The sequence below is a fragment of the Corella eumyota genome, chromosome 6, assembly GCF_963082875.1.
Source record: "Corella eumyota chromosome 6, kaCorEumy4.1, whole genome shotgun sequence".
Taxonomy (NCBI): domain Eukaryota; kingdom Metazoa; phylum Chordata; class Ascidiacea; order Phlebobranchia; family Corellidae; genus Corella; species Corella eumyota.
Window position 1 is genome coordinate 1,522,283 of NC_137495.1, and position 16,300 is coordinate 1,538,582.

General features: G+C 27.9%; 1 protein-coding gene across 2 annotated transcripts; it reads right to left on the reverse strand.

Moving 5' to 3' along the window:
- Positions 1–506: 506 nt before the first annotated feature.
- LOC145755583 (sarcoplasmic/endoplasmic reticulum calcium ATPase 2-like) lies at positions 507–16,077 on the reverse strand. 2 transcript variants are annotated; one of them, XM_082571824.1, is made up of 22 exons: positions 15,921–16,077; positions 15,708–15,725; positions 15,484–15,566; positions 15,203–15,307; positions 14,963–15,101; positions 11,163–11,243; positions 10,500–10,585; positions 10,130–10,285; positions 9,809–9,913; positions 8,981–9,184; positions 8,404–8,598; positions 7,892–8,150; positions 7,542–7,747; positions 7,271–7,454; positions 6,995–7,146; positions 6,667–6,887; positions 6,389–6,591; positions 5,756–5,841; positions 3,064–3,197; positions 2,769–2,886; positions 2,434–2,551; positions 507–1,631 (listed from the first exon to the last, which is right to left on the reverse strand). In XM_082571824.1, the coding sequence occupies exons 1-22, from the start codon at positions 16,036–16,038 to the stop codon at positions 1,594–1,596; spliced, it is 3,009 nt and encodes a 1,002-aa protein (XP_082427950.1). In that variant the 5' UTR covers positions 16,039–16,077; the 3' UTR covers positions 507–1,593. The 2 variants fall into 2 exon arrangements, with proteins under 2 accessions (XP_082427950.1, XP_082427949.1); XM_082571823.1 differs by lacking the exon at positions 5,756–5,841 and adding an exon at positions 4,860–4,945 and having other exon boundaries at positions 508–1,631.
- Positions 16,078–16,300: the final 223 nt, after the last annotated feature.

A 16,300-nucleotide genomic window follows, 5' to 3' on the forward strand; every position in this document is an offset into this window, starting at 1 on the left:
ATGTGTATTAGGTTTGACCTGATTAAAATTGCTTAACTTAACTTGTTATCACATCACATTTACAGCTGTTCTTTTTAAAATAAAACTAAACATTGAAGTAGAATTTAAATTTGTCAGAATACACAGAAGCTGTAGACTATATTTGTGTTGCTTAAAGCTTTAAGTAAAAATTAAGTAAAACAAAAGGACCATGATATAAAGATAGGTTAGGTAAGTGAAATTTTTAAAAGTATTCAAAATAAAAGGTATTCAAAAATAGAGGGTAGTTTATGAGATTTTAAGTAAGTTATTCTAAGGTTTTTTCTGATTAGAAATAAGAGTTAAACATATTTAATTTCTATTTATTCCAATAAAACAAAAGTTCCCAAAAAGGTACATTTTATAACAGATTCGTAACCATAAGTTTAACTTGAAACACTAAAATATAAATAGATACCAAAAAACAACATAATTTTGATGAAAATTTAAACAGAACAAACTTTTCTTAAAATAGAAAGATCGAACAATAAACTTAGTAAACACGAAACAAAACGACAAAAAAATTACAACATTTAAAAAAGGTTTTCGTAATAAAAATATGGCATTTTCCATTTAAAATTGTTTCACTGTAGAAAAAACTTATTTTTCGTAATTTTATAATGCACATGCATCTAAAAGTGAAAATTAAATTAGCATGCACTTTAAATACTTTTTTATTAAATTTTGCAAAACAGTTTTTCAAAACAACACAGTACATGAATAACAATAACATAAAACATATTTATATTAGGTTCTAAATATACGTAAGCCCCTTTTTATTATTATTAAAATAAAAATTTTAATAAATCACAAAAATTTTTTGGGGACAATTTTTTGTCAATTATATGACAGAGGTCTGAAGAAATTAAGATTGAACTTATTTGTTTTGTGATGTCATAGTAAAGGCAGCTTTTAAAAAAGAAGCAGTAACAACATCAGAGTTAAAATAAAATCTCGACCGAAAATCGAATAAATTAAGTTATTAGGTTACATTGCCCAGAACTATGATTGTTAGTAAGTCTATTTTTATTAAAATATTTATATTTTGAATTTAGTTCTTTTTAAAATTTATCGTGAATATAGTTTTAGGTTCATTCTACACATGCATATATACAATATCAAAATAGTAATACTTTACAATTCTTTTAGCTATAATATAGTGCAAAATAAAAAGGTTAATTTGGGTAATGTTGTTATTAATAAGTTTTATTAAATATGGCATTAAAGTAGAAAGTATTTTCTTTTAAATTTAAAAATAAAACTTTTTTGTGAAATACATATTTTCCCAAAAAAATGTTCATGAAAATCTTAGAACTAAGTTTGTACTGCATGCATAAAGTAACATGTCACAATAAACTATTATGACATCATAGTTACAAAAAAAATAAAGGGGTTAAAAATTGACCGTAAAATGAGATTTGTTTATTTTTATTAATAGGTAAGTCTTGTTAGATAACGAACACAAACTTTTTAACTTTTAAACAAAAACAACAATTAGCCTAAAAAAACAACCAAATAAATAAACACATTGTCTTATAGTTCCCAATGGTGGGACTTCCCCAAAACTGAGACTTTTTATTGCTTCTTTTTAGCAGCAGCATCAAAATCATTGGCTAAAAAAATTAAAACAAAAATTTATTTAAAATTATTTAGAAACCTTATTGGCGTTTAATTTCAAAAAAAGTTGGCAATTATTTTTACCCCGCTTTTTTTTTTTATTTATTTATTATCAATGTGGGAAAGTTGACTTCATGACCTTGACATAGACTAACATTTGTTACCCCGACCAAGTCTTGAGTTGACTTTAGCAATTTGGAATATTATTGTTTATAATTGACGATAATTAAGCTGCTGATAAAGTATTGAGTCAGCAGGAGTCCATGCTGTTTAGAGCACTTTTCTTAAGGGCGCTAAAATATGAAAAGAATGGGGATTAAACAGAGAACCTCATGTAGTGTAGACAAGTGTTCTGACCACTACACCATGCTGCCTATCCTTGAAAGCTTAAAATTCATAGTTGAACTAATACTTATTCTTTAAATTTTTTTACCTTCCTCTTCTAGCATTTTTTTCTTAAACAAAATTCTCATTTCTTTAACGTGTTCTTCTCTGACTTTGAGTGAAGCTAAAACTAGAATGCCTTGTTATATTTTAAACTTTAAACTAAGCAGCCCTTTTTTCTATGCTATTCATATTTTTTTCTAACTTATTTTTTAAAGATAAATATTAACTTAATCTTCGTATATAACTAATTTTAACAGCCTTTTTATACTACCTGAATAATATATTTTTCTGTATAGACAATTTAGATTATAAACTTTTTTTTTCTTAATTATTTAAAGAAATATACAAAATAGTGTTAAACCTAAATTTAAAGTGTCTACCCAAATATTAGGCACGGTTTAAAGTACTTACTTTCGATGTAGTTTCTCGCCACCCATTTAAGGCACTCATCAATTAAAATGACAGGTAGTGACATCTTCAACACAGTCATCCATTCAGTGAAGTTTAATGGACAAATTTGGAACACAACCTAAAGCAAATCACACATAAAACTCTTATAAATTTATCAAATATCAATATATCTTGGATGTATTTTAGTCGACTTTATAGCATATTTGGATTAGCCTTTTCTTTAAGGCATGAAACTGTAATGTATAAAAAATAATACACAAGTAGACATGGCAATTTCCTGATGTGTAAAATGTAAATATATTGTAATGTAGGCCAGCAATAGTCAAAATACTTACAGGCAAAGGATCAACATAGAGGATCATAAAATGAAGGGCCATGGAAAGGCAGATAGCTCCAATGAGCCACATGTTTTGCCAGGGAGGCATACGCAACAAAGATTGGTTCTCTGACACACTAAAAGATAAACAGATTGGACTTAAATTTTTATTATAAGGCAAGTTAGAGAAAAAGACATAAAAACAATGTGACACAGCAAAAAAAATTGTCACATTTTGTATTAAATTTAGGACAATTTAGGTTTTAACCAGTTTAAAGGCAATTTTAGTACAGATTTTATTTCAATATGCCAACCTGTTTAATGCATTAAGCATCTCAATTGTAACCAACACAGACAAAGCCATTGTCATTGGGTGAGGATCTTCAAACACCTCACAATCAAGTCCTTCAAAGTTTTCAGGTTGAGTTGTGCATTTCATGTAATTGGTCTGTGCAATATTTAGCGTTAGTTTACATGAAATTATTTGTTTATATAGATTTTTTATTATAGTAACAGGTATAACTCTTTGTCACAAATATAAAGCAACTTTGACTCTTAACTTGGTCTCAAGGTACCTTTAACAGTTTGGTTTATATTCACATTTATTTCAATGTAAGAAAGTTAACCTTACAGCCTAAACATTAACAATGGGTTAAGATAACTTTGCCAGTTTAAAATATTTTGGTAACAACCAATAAATTAAATAACGTAAAAATTTAACATTTATAATTAAAAACAAAATAAAACACAACACAACATTCACACAACTAACATGCCTGCAAATTCAATCTGAACCAAAATTTGAGTTTTTTGTCTATTTTGTATTTCAAAGTTAAGTCTTTTTAGATTTATTTTAATGTATTTATCATGTATAACTAAATGCATATTAACATATTTTTTACTACTTGTTGTATACAATATGGTTATTTATAATTTCTTAGTGTTGTTGGATTTTTTGATGCATTGGTGTGTCTAAAATATCAGGTTACAATTCCATTGTGTATTAGTGTTAAGTTAAAATTTCAATCATTTCCTTTGATTGTGCTTTATACTTTATGTCAAAAATATCAGTTGCCCTACTTTTTGTATAGAATTAGTGCCAAGTAAATAAACCAGCATGATCAAAGAAAACTTGAATCATAATTAATGCTGTTTTAATTAAATGTAAAAATTATAAGGGAATGGTTTGATTTGTAGATTTAAGAATTTAAATGGTTTAATACAATCAATTTAAATAAGTTTAGTGAATTTTGATTTGTAGTATGCAAATATGTGCTTAGAACCTAAGAGAATATGCTTGGTGTAATAAATTTTAATCATTTTTTGTGAATTTAGTTTTTTGTTTTAATTTTTAGCTCACCAATTTGCAAATCATGCATTTTTAAATTTCAATCAAAATACTATTTGATGTGAAAAGTGGTAATAATAAAGCAATATGACATCATAAACATAAACTATGACATCACCATGCTGTTGCAATGATATCAGAATACAAAAATGACATCATGCACATGCCAAAAATAAATTAGGCAAAATGTTAATCACAAAAAGCTACAAAAAATGAAAAATCAGTTGACAATTAGAAAGGAGTCTTGAGTTAGAATATTTATATGTTCCTAGGGACTTGTGTTTTTTTTTTAAATAAACTTTTTTGGTTCAGTTTTAAAGCTGACAAACACATCATAGAAACAGTAAAAATACAAAAAAAACAGTCTGAATACTTCACACAAACACTCTCTGTATAAACAACCACTCTTAATATAATGTTTAGCAAAATATCAGTGGTTCTTATTTGATCAAGTTTTATGAAATTAAGGCTTTAAAAATAATAAAAAAATATTATTCTTGAATACTATAAAATGCCAGTTTATCCAAAGGCCCAAAAATTAAAAAAATTACAAAAATACTGTGTGTTAAATTTAGTTAATATTTGTTGTAAAAATTGGACATTTTCTGCCGTGTATAAAGTCTAAATAGGAAGAATTTTTAAAATTTGTGCTATTACACTTTGTACCAAAAGTGAGTTTCAAAAAAAAAAACTTAACTTTGATCAAATAAAAACCACTGATTATAGATGATAATGGCACCCAGAGGTAAACTTAAAACTAACCAATTGCCACCAGGACATTTTTGGACCATTTTCAGCATTCATAAACCACCATGACGCTGATGCCACTGTCGCCATGCCAACGTAAGCTGGAAAGTTAGAAAAAAAAATGGTTTAAAAAAATTCTGTCATTTTAGGAGTATTAACTTTAATGATATCAATAAATAAACCGTTAAAAAACCCTGAAAGTCAAAAAAATTAGCTAGATTGTTTTCTTTTTATAAAAAAATACAGTTAAACCTAAAGACGATTTTTTTAGCCTAAATTCTTTAAATGTGCCAAAAATATTCTGTAAACTATGAAGAGACGATTTTAGACATTTTAATATTTGCATATAACAATAAAACCTGAAATAAAAAACCTTAAATTAAACATTTTGCCATTTTTCTAACACAAGACATCTACTAGAAGACATACAAAAAATACAAAATACAAAAGTGGATAAAACTTAAAACAGATTTTAAGTCGTCAGTTTTGTAATTTTGTAGCCACTATTACACATTAACATTGGGATTTAACATTTTTTGCAATTAACAGAGTTTTGAAAGTTATATCTTAAATGTTATACATTCTTTTGCCTTTTAAACGTTGTAAATTTAAAATGGTTTAGTGTTTATAATACAATTAAGTTTAAAATTCTCTGAGATTTTAGGTAAATTATTCCTTAATTCTCATGCGAAACTTAAAACCCTTTGTGTCTCGATAATTTTGATTATTTGGGAAATAATAAAAATATTATCAAAAAATAATAAGTAAATGATTCCAAAAAATAAAGGAAAAGAAAAAATTCGTTAATTGCAAGAATGTGACATGGACTGGCTAAAGGCAAGCACAAAAAAACAAAAATTTTCGATTTCTACTCGGCAACACTTTTTTTTTAGGTTGCCACGGTTACTAACCAGTTGCCAAAAAGTGGCTTGTGGACCTTCTGGGTTGAAAACCAACCACCAGATGGAGCCAAACACGGTCATACTTCCAACATAAACTGTGGTAACACACATGATGTAAATAGGGGCAGTTTAAAGTTTCAAATAGGAGCATTATTTAATTTTTAAAAATTATTTATTTTGTCTTAAAGCAAAATTTTCCCTTAAATATACAAAAGTTAACCAAAGTTAAACATTCTTTTATGTCCTTTAATTTTTAGAACTCTGACATATTTATAAATTAACTCTCACATTAATATTAAATTAGATAAATAGACTTTCAGACATTTAATGTTTAAATTATATACCTTTTTAATTCTTTTGCAAGTAATTTAATTTATTATCAGCTTACATAATTAACTTACAAAAACATAGCTTAAAAACTTAACTAATTTATTATTTAATCCTAAAGTTTAACATACAGAATATATTTTCATTATTCTATAAGTTTCTGAATAAAACCTAAACCTTAAGGCCTGATTTTATATTTGGAATCATTACCTAAACAGTTATATATTTACATACTTATAGACATAGCAAACCAAGAATTTTTTCCTTGAGCCTAGGCTTAAACATATTTCCTTAATCTCACATCTTAGCACTTACCTCCTACAACACAATATCTGAACAGAAGCCATCCATTAATGAGAGTATCTTTGGTTGATCTTGGTTGTTTGGTCATAATATCAACATCAGCTGGATTGAAGCTAAGTGCGGTGGCTGGAAGACCGTCAGTGACCAAGTTTACCCACAAGAGTTGGACTGGGATCAGTGCTTCAGGAACACCAAGGGCAGCAGCCAAAAAGATGCTGAAATACAAATATTTACAATTAATATAATTAAGAAATACAGAAGTTATTTCAAAAAAATACTCTTTTACTTACCAAACAACTTCTCCAATATTAGAGGAGATGAGGTATCGAATAAATTGTTTCATGTTGTTGTAGATGGCTCGGCCCTCCTCAACAGCAGCCACAATTGAGGTAAAGTTGTCGTCAGCAAGGACCATATCTGATGCACTCTTGGCCACTGCAGTTCCACTTCCCATGGCAATTCCAATCTCGGCTTTCTTCAATGCTGGGGCATCATTTACACCATCACCAGTCTAAATAAATATCATTTTATTTCCAACGACATAATTTATCAATATATTAATACTTCTGTATATCTATAGGACATCGTAAATATGTCAAAATAATCACATTTGCTTACCATAGCAGTGACGTCACCATTAGCTTGCAAGTATTCAACAATCTTGCTCTTGTGAGCTGGTTCGACTCGGGCAAACAAGCGAGCTCGGAGGCAAGCTTGGAATTGTTCTTCCGAACTTAGATGATCAAACTCTCGACCAGTGTAACTTAAACCTGAAAAAAATTTGTATTTATTAGCAAGTGGATGAAACTTTATGTAAAACGTATGGTACAAAATTTAGAACAAATACCTTGATATTTAATTAATTCAAATGGTTTAATACAACTTATAACTCACCAGTAGTATCTTCATTTTCACCAAAGACTCCAATTCGTCGACAGATTGCTTCGGCAGTTGCTTTGTTGTCACCAGTGATAACAATAACTCGAATTCCTGCTCTCCTACACTCACGAATAGCTTGGAAAACTTCCATTCTGGGAGGGTCCAACATTCCAACGATGCCAACAAATGTAATGCCAGTCTGCAAATGGAAAAGAGGTTTGATAAATTTTTATTAATTTTTAAGGTATTACTGTTAAAAAATATAGTATACTAATTCCAATTTTACCTCATAGTCAGCAAACTTCTTTGAATCACTTAGGTCCATATCACTCTGTGGGGTTGGGTTATCGATGGTTCCAAGAGCCAGGCATCTTAAAGTGTCTCTTCCTGTTCCATATTCCTTTACTAATTCCATGATATCTTTCTTTATATCTGGAGTCATTGGTGCTTTAGTTGTTCCAATACGAACGTGGGTACATCTGTCCAGGATGCCTAAAGGAAAGTAATGTCAAAATTATAAGAATGTCCCACTAACAGACCATCTAATAAATACTCCAGTTTGTGGTGTGCGATTCAATGTCAAAGCCTTCTTATAAAGTTCACAAAACTATAAATTTAAATTAATGCGAGGTTTACCTTCTGGTGCTCCCTTCACGTACATCTTAGGTCCAGAATTATCAGAAGGAATACAGTACGAGCTCATTGACTTTCTGTCTCGTGAGAATTCCAAAGTGAATTCCTTCTTCATCATACTCTTAATGGCGCTGTTGCATGGATGAGATTTTTCCGATTTACTGAGGCCACTCAGGTCTGAGTCAAACACGTTCATTTTCTCGCACAATACAGTGAGGGCTGTCTCAGTGGCTTCACCTACTTTCTCATAAGTCCCTTTTACCTTAACACAATAAATTTCAGGTTTAGTATTTAATTATATTTATATATATATAAACCAGTTTTTTAACTAATATTTTAGTAGATAATATGCTAAGGTAAAAAGGTATATACATAAAGCACTTTAGGCTGTGAAGTTATCTTTATCGAAACAAGCAAACTTTACATATAATTTACAAAAATTGCTCTTAAAGTTACCTATCTAAACACTTATACTTTCTATTAAATTCCACTTTACAAAAACCCATAAATCTTACTTCATTGTAATCAAGTGATGAGTCGTTACACTGAGCACAAATAGTTGCAAGTTCCTTCAAGTTTTCATAATCACTGCACTTTACTTTTGAGCCATCCAAGTTAGTGACCTCACCACTTGGTTCATATGTGGATCCTGAGATGTGGAATTGATGAAACTTGGCTCCATTTGAACTGACTTGGTCTAAGACAAACATCTGTAAAAGATAGAGGGTTAAGATTTGGACAAAAATTAAATAAAAACTACAAAAAAATTAGCACTTGTCAACTACAAAATATTGTGATTTTTATAAAGACCAGATGATTTAAAGTAGTTAACAAAAAGCAATTAAAAATTATTGATACAATATTTAAACTCATTATTTATTTAGTCAATTATAAAATAAAGAATTCTATGGAAAACCGTTCATTAAAAAAAATTTAAGTATTCATTAATTACAAAAGACATTTGTTTTTTGTAAAAGACCAACAAATTTAAATAGTTAATAAAAGGAAGTTGAAAATTGAACAATTCTATATAACAACGAATATAAAGTAATGGAAAAAAGTGTTTACTTTCAACTATGTAAAAGTACTTACCCTGCAGACAGACATCTGATTGGTGGTAAGAGTTCCAGTTTTATCAGAGCAAATTACTGAAGTACAACCCAAAGTTTCAACGGAAGGAAGACTTCGAACGATTGAGTTCTTTTTAGCCATTCTGCGAGTACCTAATGCCAAACAAGTTGTGATAACAGCTGGAAGTCCTTCTGGGATAGCTGCAACAGCCAATGCAACTGCAATCTGTAAAACAAGAATGAATATTGGTCAAAAAACAAGTTTTTTTTTCAGGTGTAGAAAACTGAATTGAAATAATAGTATTGATTTATACGGTAAACATATTACAAAATAAGGTAGTTTAAACTATTTAGAATAGCATTTTAAATTGCATTAAAAAATTTAATAAAATATTTTTAGCAAAAGTAACTCTTAAAAATAATAAGTGTTAATAATTGACAGTCGATCTAAATCCACCACTGCAACATGATAATTTATTCACTAGAAATGTTTAAATTCCCAGCAGATTAATTAGAAAGTAATGTAGCAAGTTACATTGACTATTGGGAATAATTAATAATTTAATATAGATCAATTTAAGACTAGAATCACACATGGTTCACTTGGGTATTTTGATTGGTATGCTTTTAGCTTAACAATTTAACTATTGAAAAAACATAGATTTTAATAAGTTGCTTGTAATTCTAAGATTAATGTCAAGACTATCCTTTTACATATGGAAGTCATTTGTTAAGGCTATCTTTTAATTAATATAAGACTTATACAGTTAGACCAACTTTAACTATTGTCTATTGAACCAACAAATTTAGTTTTTTATAAGCACATACAAATCTTAAACATTAATTATACCTTGAAGTAGTAGATAGCTCCTTTAACCCATGATCCACCATGGACTGGGTCGTTGAAGTGACCAATATTAATTGCCCACACAGCAATGCAGATAATGCTAATTATCTAAAAAATAATAGTTTACATAACAGTTAAACTTATTAAAGAGTAATATTAATTATTAGGACATATAGAATTTATAAAGGTCTTAACAATTGGCATTCCTATCTTAAGTTAGATAAAAATTTATTTAAACTGTTACAACTTTTAACATACAATAAAGCAGTTTCAAAAAAACATTTTTACATATAACTCCAAAAAATTCAACATTTGTTGACTAACCTTAGACAGTTGTTCACTAAACTCATCAATTTTCTGCTCAAGTGGAGTTTTATCTGCTTCAGTTGCAGCCATTTGATCTCTGATCTTTCCAATTTCCGTGTTACTTCCAGTTCCAACTACTACACCAATACCTTTACCTGATGCAATATTGGTGCCCTGAAAAAAAAATTTAAAAATTTTAAGTAAGACTTTTTTGTTTGGATCACAATTGTTTTTATTTATAATTTGTAAAATGCGTCATGTTTAAAATGAAGTAAAGTTTGCTAAATCTTTTTTGAATCATGCTTGCATTAAAAAAAAAGTTTATTTATTTACAACTAGATTACCAGTAATTAAAAATCACAATAAGTTATTAATAATTTAAACTCACAGAGAAGAGCATGTTTTTCTTATCCTGGTTCACAGCTTTTGGGTCAGGGACTGGGTCGGTGTGTTTAATAACACTCACACTTTCACCTGTGTATAATAACAACTGTTATTCTATAGGGAAATACATTGAATACTTGTTGGTTAAAATTTGTTAAAATTAAAAATATATTCTTTAAATAAAAGTTGTGAAAAAAAACATATAAACTTTTGCTACATAAAATCACTATAAAGGTACAGTTTTCATAGTGTAGTATGTATTGATAAACTACTGTACAAATTTCATTTTAAATTAGTATAACCTATTAATAATGCTCTAAGATAACTTAAACCTACTCACTATACCTAAGATTGTTTATTTAAGAATCAAAATGAAAGCTGTTAACTTTTCTCAAATGTGTGTAGGCAAAAAAATAAAGGCCTTATAATGTAATTGGTAAAATTAAACCATTTTAGTATAATAAAAGACGTAATGTCTTAATTACAAAGCCTTATAATGATTACAAAGCCTTATAATGCGTAATGTACAAAGGTTTAATTACAAAGCCTTATAATGCGTAATGTACAAAGGTTAAACACGTAAAAAATGGGAAATACCGGGTTTTTACTACCACGTGTCTTAAGCATACCGGTTATAATAACGTTAGGATGTAACTTAATAACTCACCGGTTAGAATAGCTTGGTCAACTCGAAGGGTTGTGGAGTGGATGGCGATCAACCGAATATCAGCTGGAACCTTGTCGCCAACTAAACAAAAACGTGTTAAATTTATATATTTCAAATCTTTAATTTAATGTATTAGAAGACAATTCTATTATTATGATTATGTTTTATTTATTGAATGTTAAAGTTGATATAAAAAGACGTAAAAACGTAATGTACGCCAATATTAAAAACTTGTACAAATATAAACTAGTTTACACAAGTTACGCAAACTTAAAAGGCGTATACAGCAAACAAACTACGTAAGCTCATACAATTTTGCGTAGCGGTTTAAAAATAAAAACTGCCAGTTTTGCTTAAGGTATACAAGATTTGAAAAACAAATATAATAATATAATTAACGTTTGAAGTATTACCACTTACAAAACATCAATCGAAATACGGAATATACGAAGATAATTAAATTAAAATCGATCTTAAATCATTATTGGTTTTAAAACGAGCAATATTCAATAATTTTTGACAACAAAAACACGAATTTTTATTCAATTCCATTGCGAATCACCGGGTTTCTGGCATAAGGAAATATAGATCTAAGGCAATTTAAATTAAAGTAATTAATAAATTAGTTAATTAATTCACAAACCACGATTTTGAAATTGGCGAAATTTGAAAAAGTTTTAAAATTGAACTATACAAAAACTTGGCATTAAAACGATATTTTGTTTAACAAAACTTAATCATCGACTAATATGCACTCATATATTATCATGACCGCATTAATCAGCTTCGTTCATTTACTTTGTTGATGAAAACAACAATTTTAGCAGGAAGTAAACACAGAACCTTATTACATCAACTTTTAATACAATAAAACATCCATAATATATCATGCTTTAGTAGGTGCTCAATTAAATACATAATCATTAAGATAAATGGATAGGCCTAATTCTTTTTTGTTGTCTTAATATGTTAAGTGCTCTACATTAACAGTAATTATAAATGTTACACAATAATATGTAATTAGGCACACAATATTCCCATATAATTTAATGCAATTACTTAAATTAAATGCACCACAATTAAGAGTTTAAAGTAATATATATGTATGGGTTAAGTAGGTATGTTTTTAATTGCAAATTATCACTAATTACAGTACAGCTAGATGCATTAATCGTATCTTGTCAAACGTTTATTTATAAACAATTATTAGAACATTTGCGGTAATTAATAGGGTACCGATAAAAACAACATTTAAAAACGTTATATAACCAAACCGTTTAATCTTTTATATCAAGCAAAATATAAGAAATTAAACCACAAACTACCACGCGTTATTTTATTATTAGTAAATAAATATTAGCATTACAAAACACAACAAATCGGTGGCCAATTTAATACATAATTTAGTTAAAATATGCAATTTTCTAATCGCAAAAAAGCAGCATTTATTGCTGTTTGGCCAGGTAATAAGTCATATTAAAGGCTTAGCCAAAACTTTATAATTAAACCTATGTAAAAACAAATTAAAAGGCTTAGTGGTGGGTAGGTTTAACAAATAACATATACTTAACACCAACCATATATAACACTTCAATCAAGACTTGGGAATGAATGACGTAATGCTTACGCAACGTATACGTCACTACAAACCAGGGAAATCGCTCGGGGAATAAACCATATGTTTTTAATTTAAAGTTGGTTAAAATATAAGTAAGGTGATGGAACGGTTGCATAAAAAATGTCTATAAATAACACAGGTTTCAGTTCGAGAAATTCCACAAATAGCATTAAAAATATAACTAAGAAATCCTAATAAAATTTGAACAAATACTCCAGCAAATAGGATTAATATTTAAGTCAATATTGAATCCAATAAAACAATATTTTTGATTTATTTTTAGCTCTTTTTCGACCTATTTATTAAAGGTTTAAATTTAAACCAAAATATTCTATTTATGTATTTTTATTATAAGGAGAAAAGTCGTATAAAAATGTTTAAATTTTAATTAGTTTTAAACAGTGAACTCATATGTTTAAACATATATTACAACGCCTTATAGGTAGAAAAAACTATCTCTGGCAAACCCGTTTCACATACCCCAGAGATAAAGTTTCTATATTAAGAACAAGCAGTTAACGGATAGAATTGCATAATACGATCTAACACAACTAAATTATTCTTTAATAATATTTTAAATGGCACAAAATTTTTGTAGATAAATATTCATAAACTCTAAATTAATTTTGTTTTGGTAAAACCTTAAAATTTTGGTTAAAAAAAAGTTAGTAAAAGTTTTTTTTATTATAAAAATCCCGTAAAAAGGATTTTACTATTAAAAATATATTTAAAAATTATTTTAAACTAAATATGAAAAAAAACGTTTTTTTTTCGCAAGTACTTGTCAATTACCAATACTATTTCACAGTAATGACGTCATAGATAGGGTAACCATAGCTACGAGTGTTATCAGAAGCTCAATTAGAACGAGTGATGAAGGTTAAAGAAAAGATTACACAGATACCAGCAGCGTGACGTCACAAACTGTTCATTATTCGGTTTCGCGATTTTAACCCAATTAACAAATTAACCAAGCTGTCACGTGACCCGATTTCGAAGTCCGACAACCACGCGGAGAATATCACGCAAGTTTAATTGTTACGTCACGAGGTTAATTGTTGCGAAATAAACTCGATTGTTGGAAAAACAATAAAGTTAGTTAACGCATGAAGTTCTGGCTTCAAAGTTTACTGGTACAAATAATCAGAATTCAAAAATGTGATCTTTATGCAGTGTTGCCAACCGTGAATAATACGAAAAACGAAGCAAATTAAACGAGATTTTCGTGAATATAATATTGAAACTTTAAGCCAATAAGTCAATATAACGTTTGGGTACTTAGTTAAAATGAAAAAAAGGCTGATAAAAATACTATTTAAAAAAATTAACATGAAAAACAGCCATGAAAGTTGATATATTATCCAAATAGGTCCTTCAAAACTAACAAGCAAGATAAAATGCAATAAATATTATTGCCCTTTTTTGCAAAGTTGTTTTATTCAGCATTTGGTTAATTACAGGAATAGGAAATGGTTTTTAACTGTATCATAAACTGACACTAATCTAAAACACAAAACATGGTAATATATTTACACCAACATAATAGGAACGTTATAGATTATTTGTTATATTATATGCCAACCGATAATTGGTAAACAAGTTAATTATATTGAATTTTATTAGCATATATTTAAAATCAGTTACTTATAAATGTAAAAAAACTCAAATTATGCAGGAAATGTCAATTAAATACAAACCAAATGACAGACTTACCAATTTTGTATTTTATTCTTTAAACTTTTATAATAAACCTGTTAATAGGTTTAGCTTTTATTTCCAAAAAAAGGTTATATCATATTGGTTTTTAAAACCTAAATCGTGTGGATGTTTGTCATATCTATAATTAATTATTATTTGTTTTTAGAATTTCTGCTATAAAAAGATTACTGGCTTAAGCTTTCCGGGAACAAAATTTAAATCTTAATTCATAAAAACATAAAGAATGACCTTTTCCCTTTTTAATGTAAACAAATTCCTATTCATTATGCAATAAAAACCCATTAAAAAAAAAACAAAGATCAAAAAATACTGAATAGAGTATTATACAAATAGACAGTCCTTAAGTTTTATAAACAAAACAACTAATAGGCCATTAATTTCATTTATAAGTTAAGTAACTTAATCAAATTTAACATAATGTATATATACACTTTTAAAAAAAAAACTTAAATTTGCCACTAACCTGATACTTGCACAATATCTCCTGGAACAATATTTTTCGCCAGGACTTTCTGTATCGAAGCTTTGTCTTGCCTTAAAACTTTGCCCATCTCTGGTTCGTATTCTTTCAAAGCTTCAATCGCACTTTCAGCGTTTCTTTCCTAAAATATTTAAAGTCAAATTCATGTAAAATTAACAATATTCTGGCCTGTTTTTTGTAAGTTTAGAAATGTTTTGATTAGTATTAACTGTTTTTACTAACCTGCCATATTCCAATAATGGCATTAGCAATTAAAATAAGAAGAATTACAAATGGTTCCACAAAAGCTGTGATAGTTTCTTCTCCATCTTCAAATAAAGCTAAAACCTAAGAAGCAATTAAAACATAATTTTATGTATATAAATTTTAAACAATGTAATAATAATTAGGTACATAACAAACACAGTTTTAAGAAGGCAAGAATGACTTTAATTCGTCTTTATCAAGTATTTTTTGGTAAAGATTTAGTAAACTTAGGTTAGATTCAAATTATATTAACTTACAAAAGATATAACAGCAGCAAGCAGCAATATCCTAACTAACAAATCTTCGAATTGTTCCCAAACTAGTTGCCATAAAGGTTTTCCTGAAAAAAGGATTAAGAAAGAACAAGTTTTAGATTAGGAAAGGTCACAATAATTTACCGTATATATTAGATGATTAATAAAAAGTTAATTACAAATGAAAACAGAAAATAGAAACTAAAAATTCAATAAAATACACTTACCTTCTTCAGCCGGCAATTCTGTAAAACAAAAATTAAATTTATTAATAAAAAAATTATTTTAATCGATTTTATATTTAAATTAAAAGCTAAAAAGTGTTCCAGTTAAAAAGCTTTTTAAAACTATTAATTTCCAATACATTAAGTTCACTTATTCGGATACTTATTAACTACATAAGTTAACAAATTTTAATTAGTTTTATAACAAAAACTTGCCATTAGGTCCATATTTTTCTTTATTAATTTTCACTTGTTCCAAAGATAAACCAGAACATTCTGAAACTCCAAAATTGCTTAAAACTTTCTCGATCGTATGAGCATACGAATCCTCCATTATTAATTAACTTTAAACTAATTAATTTATTTATTGACCAAATCTAATAAAAAATAATATATATTTATATAATGTCTTACTGTATAGGTTTTCACATAATAAATTAAACATTAAATTACAATAAGTTTTTTAATAGGAAAGTTATATAACTGTCTTAACTTTAACCTTATATATTAGATAATATTTGCTAATGTTAACAAAAAATACTTAATTTTTAACCTAACATGATAAATATTTAAAAATGTTTCACTTAATGTTACTC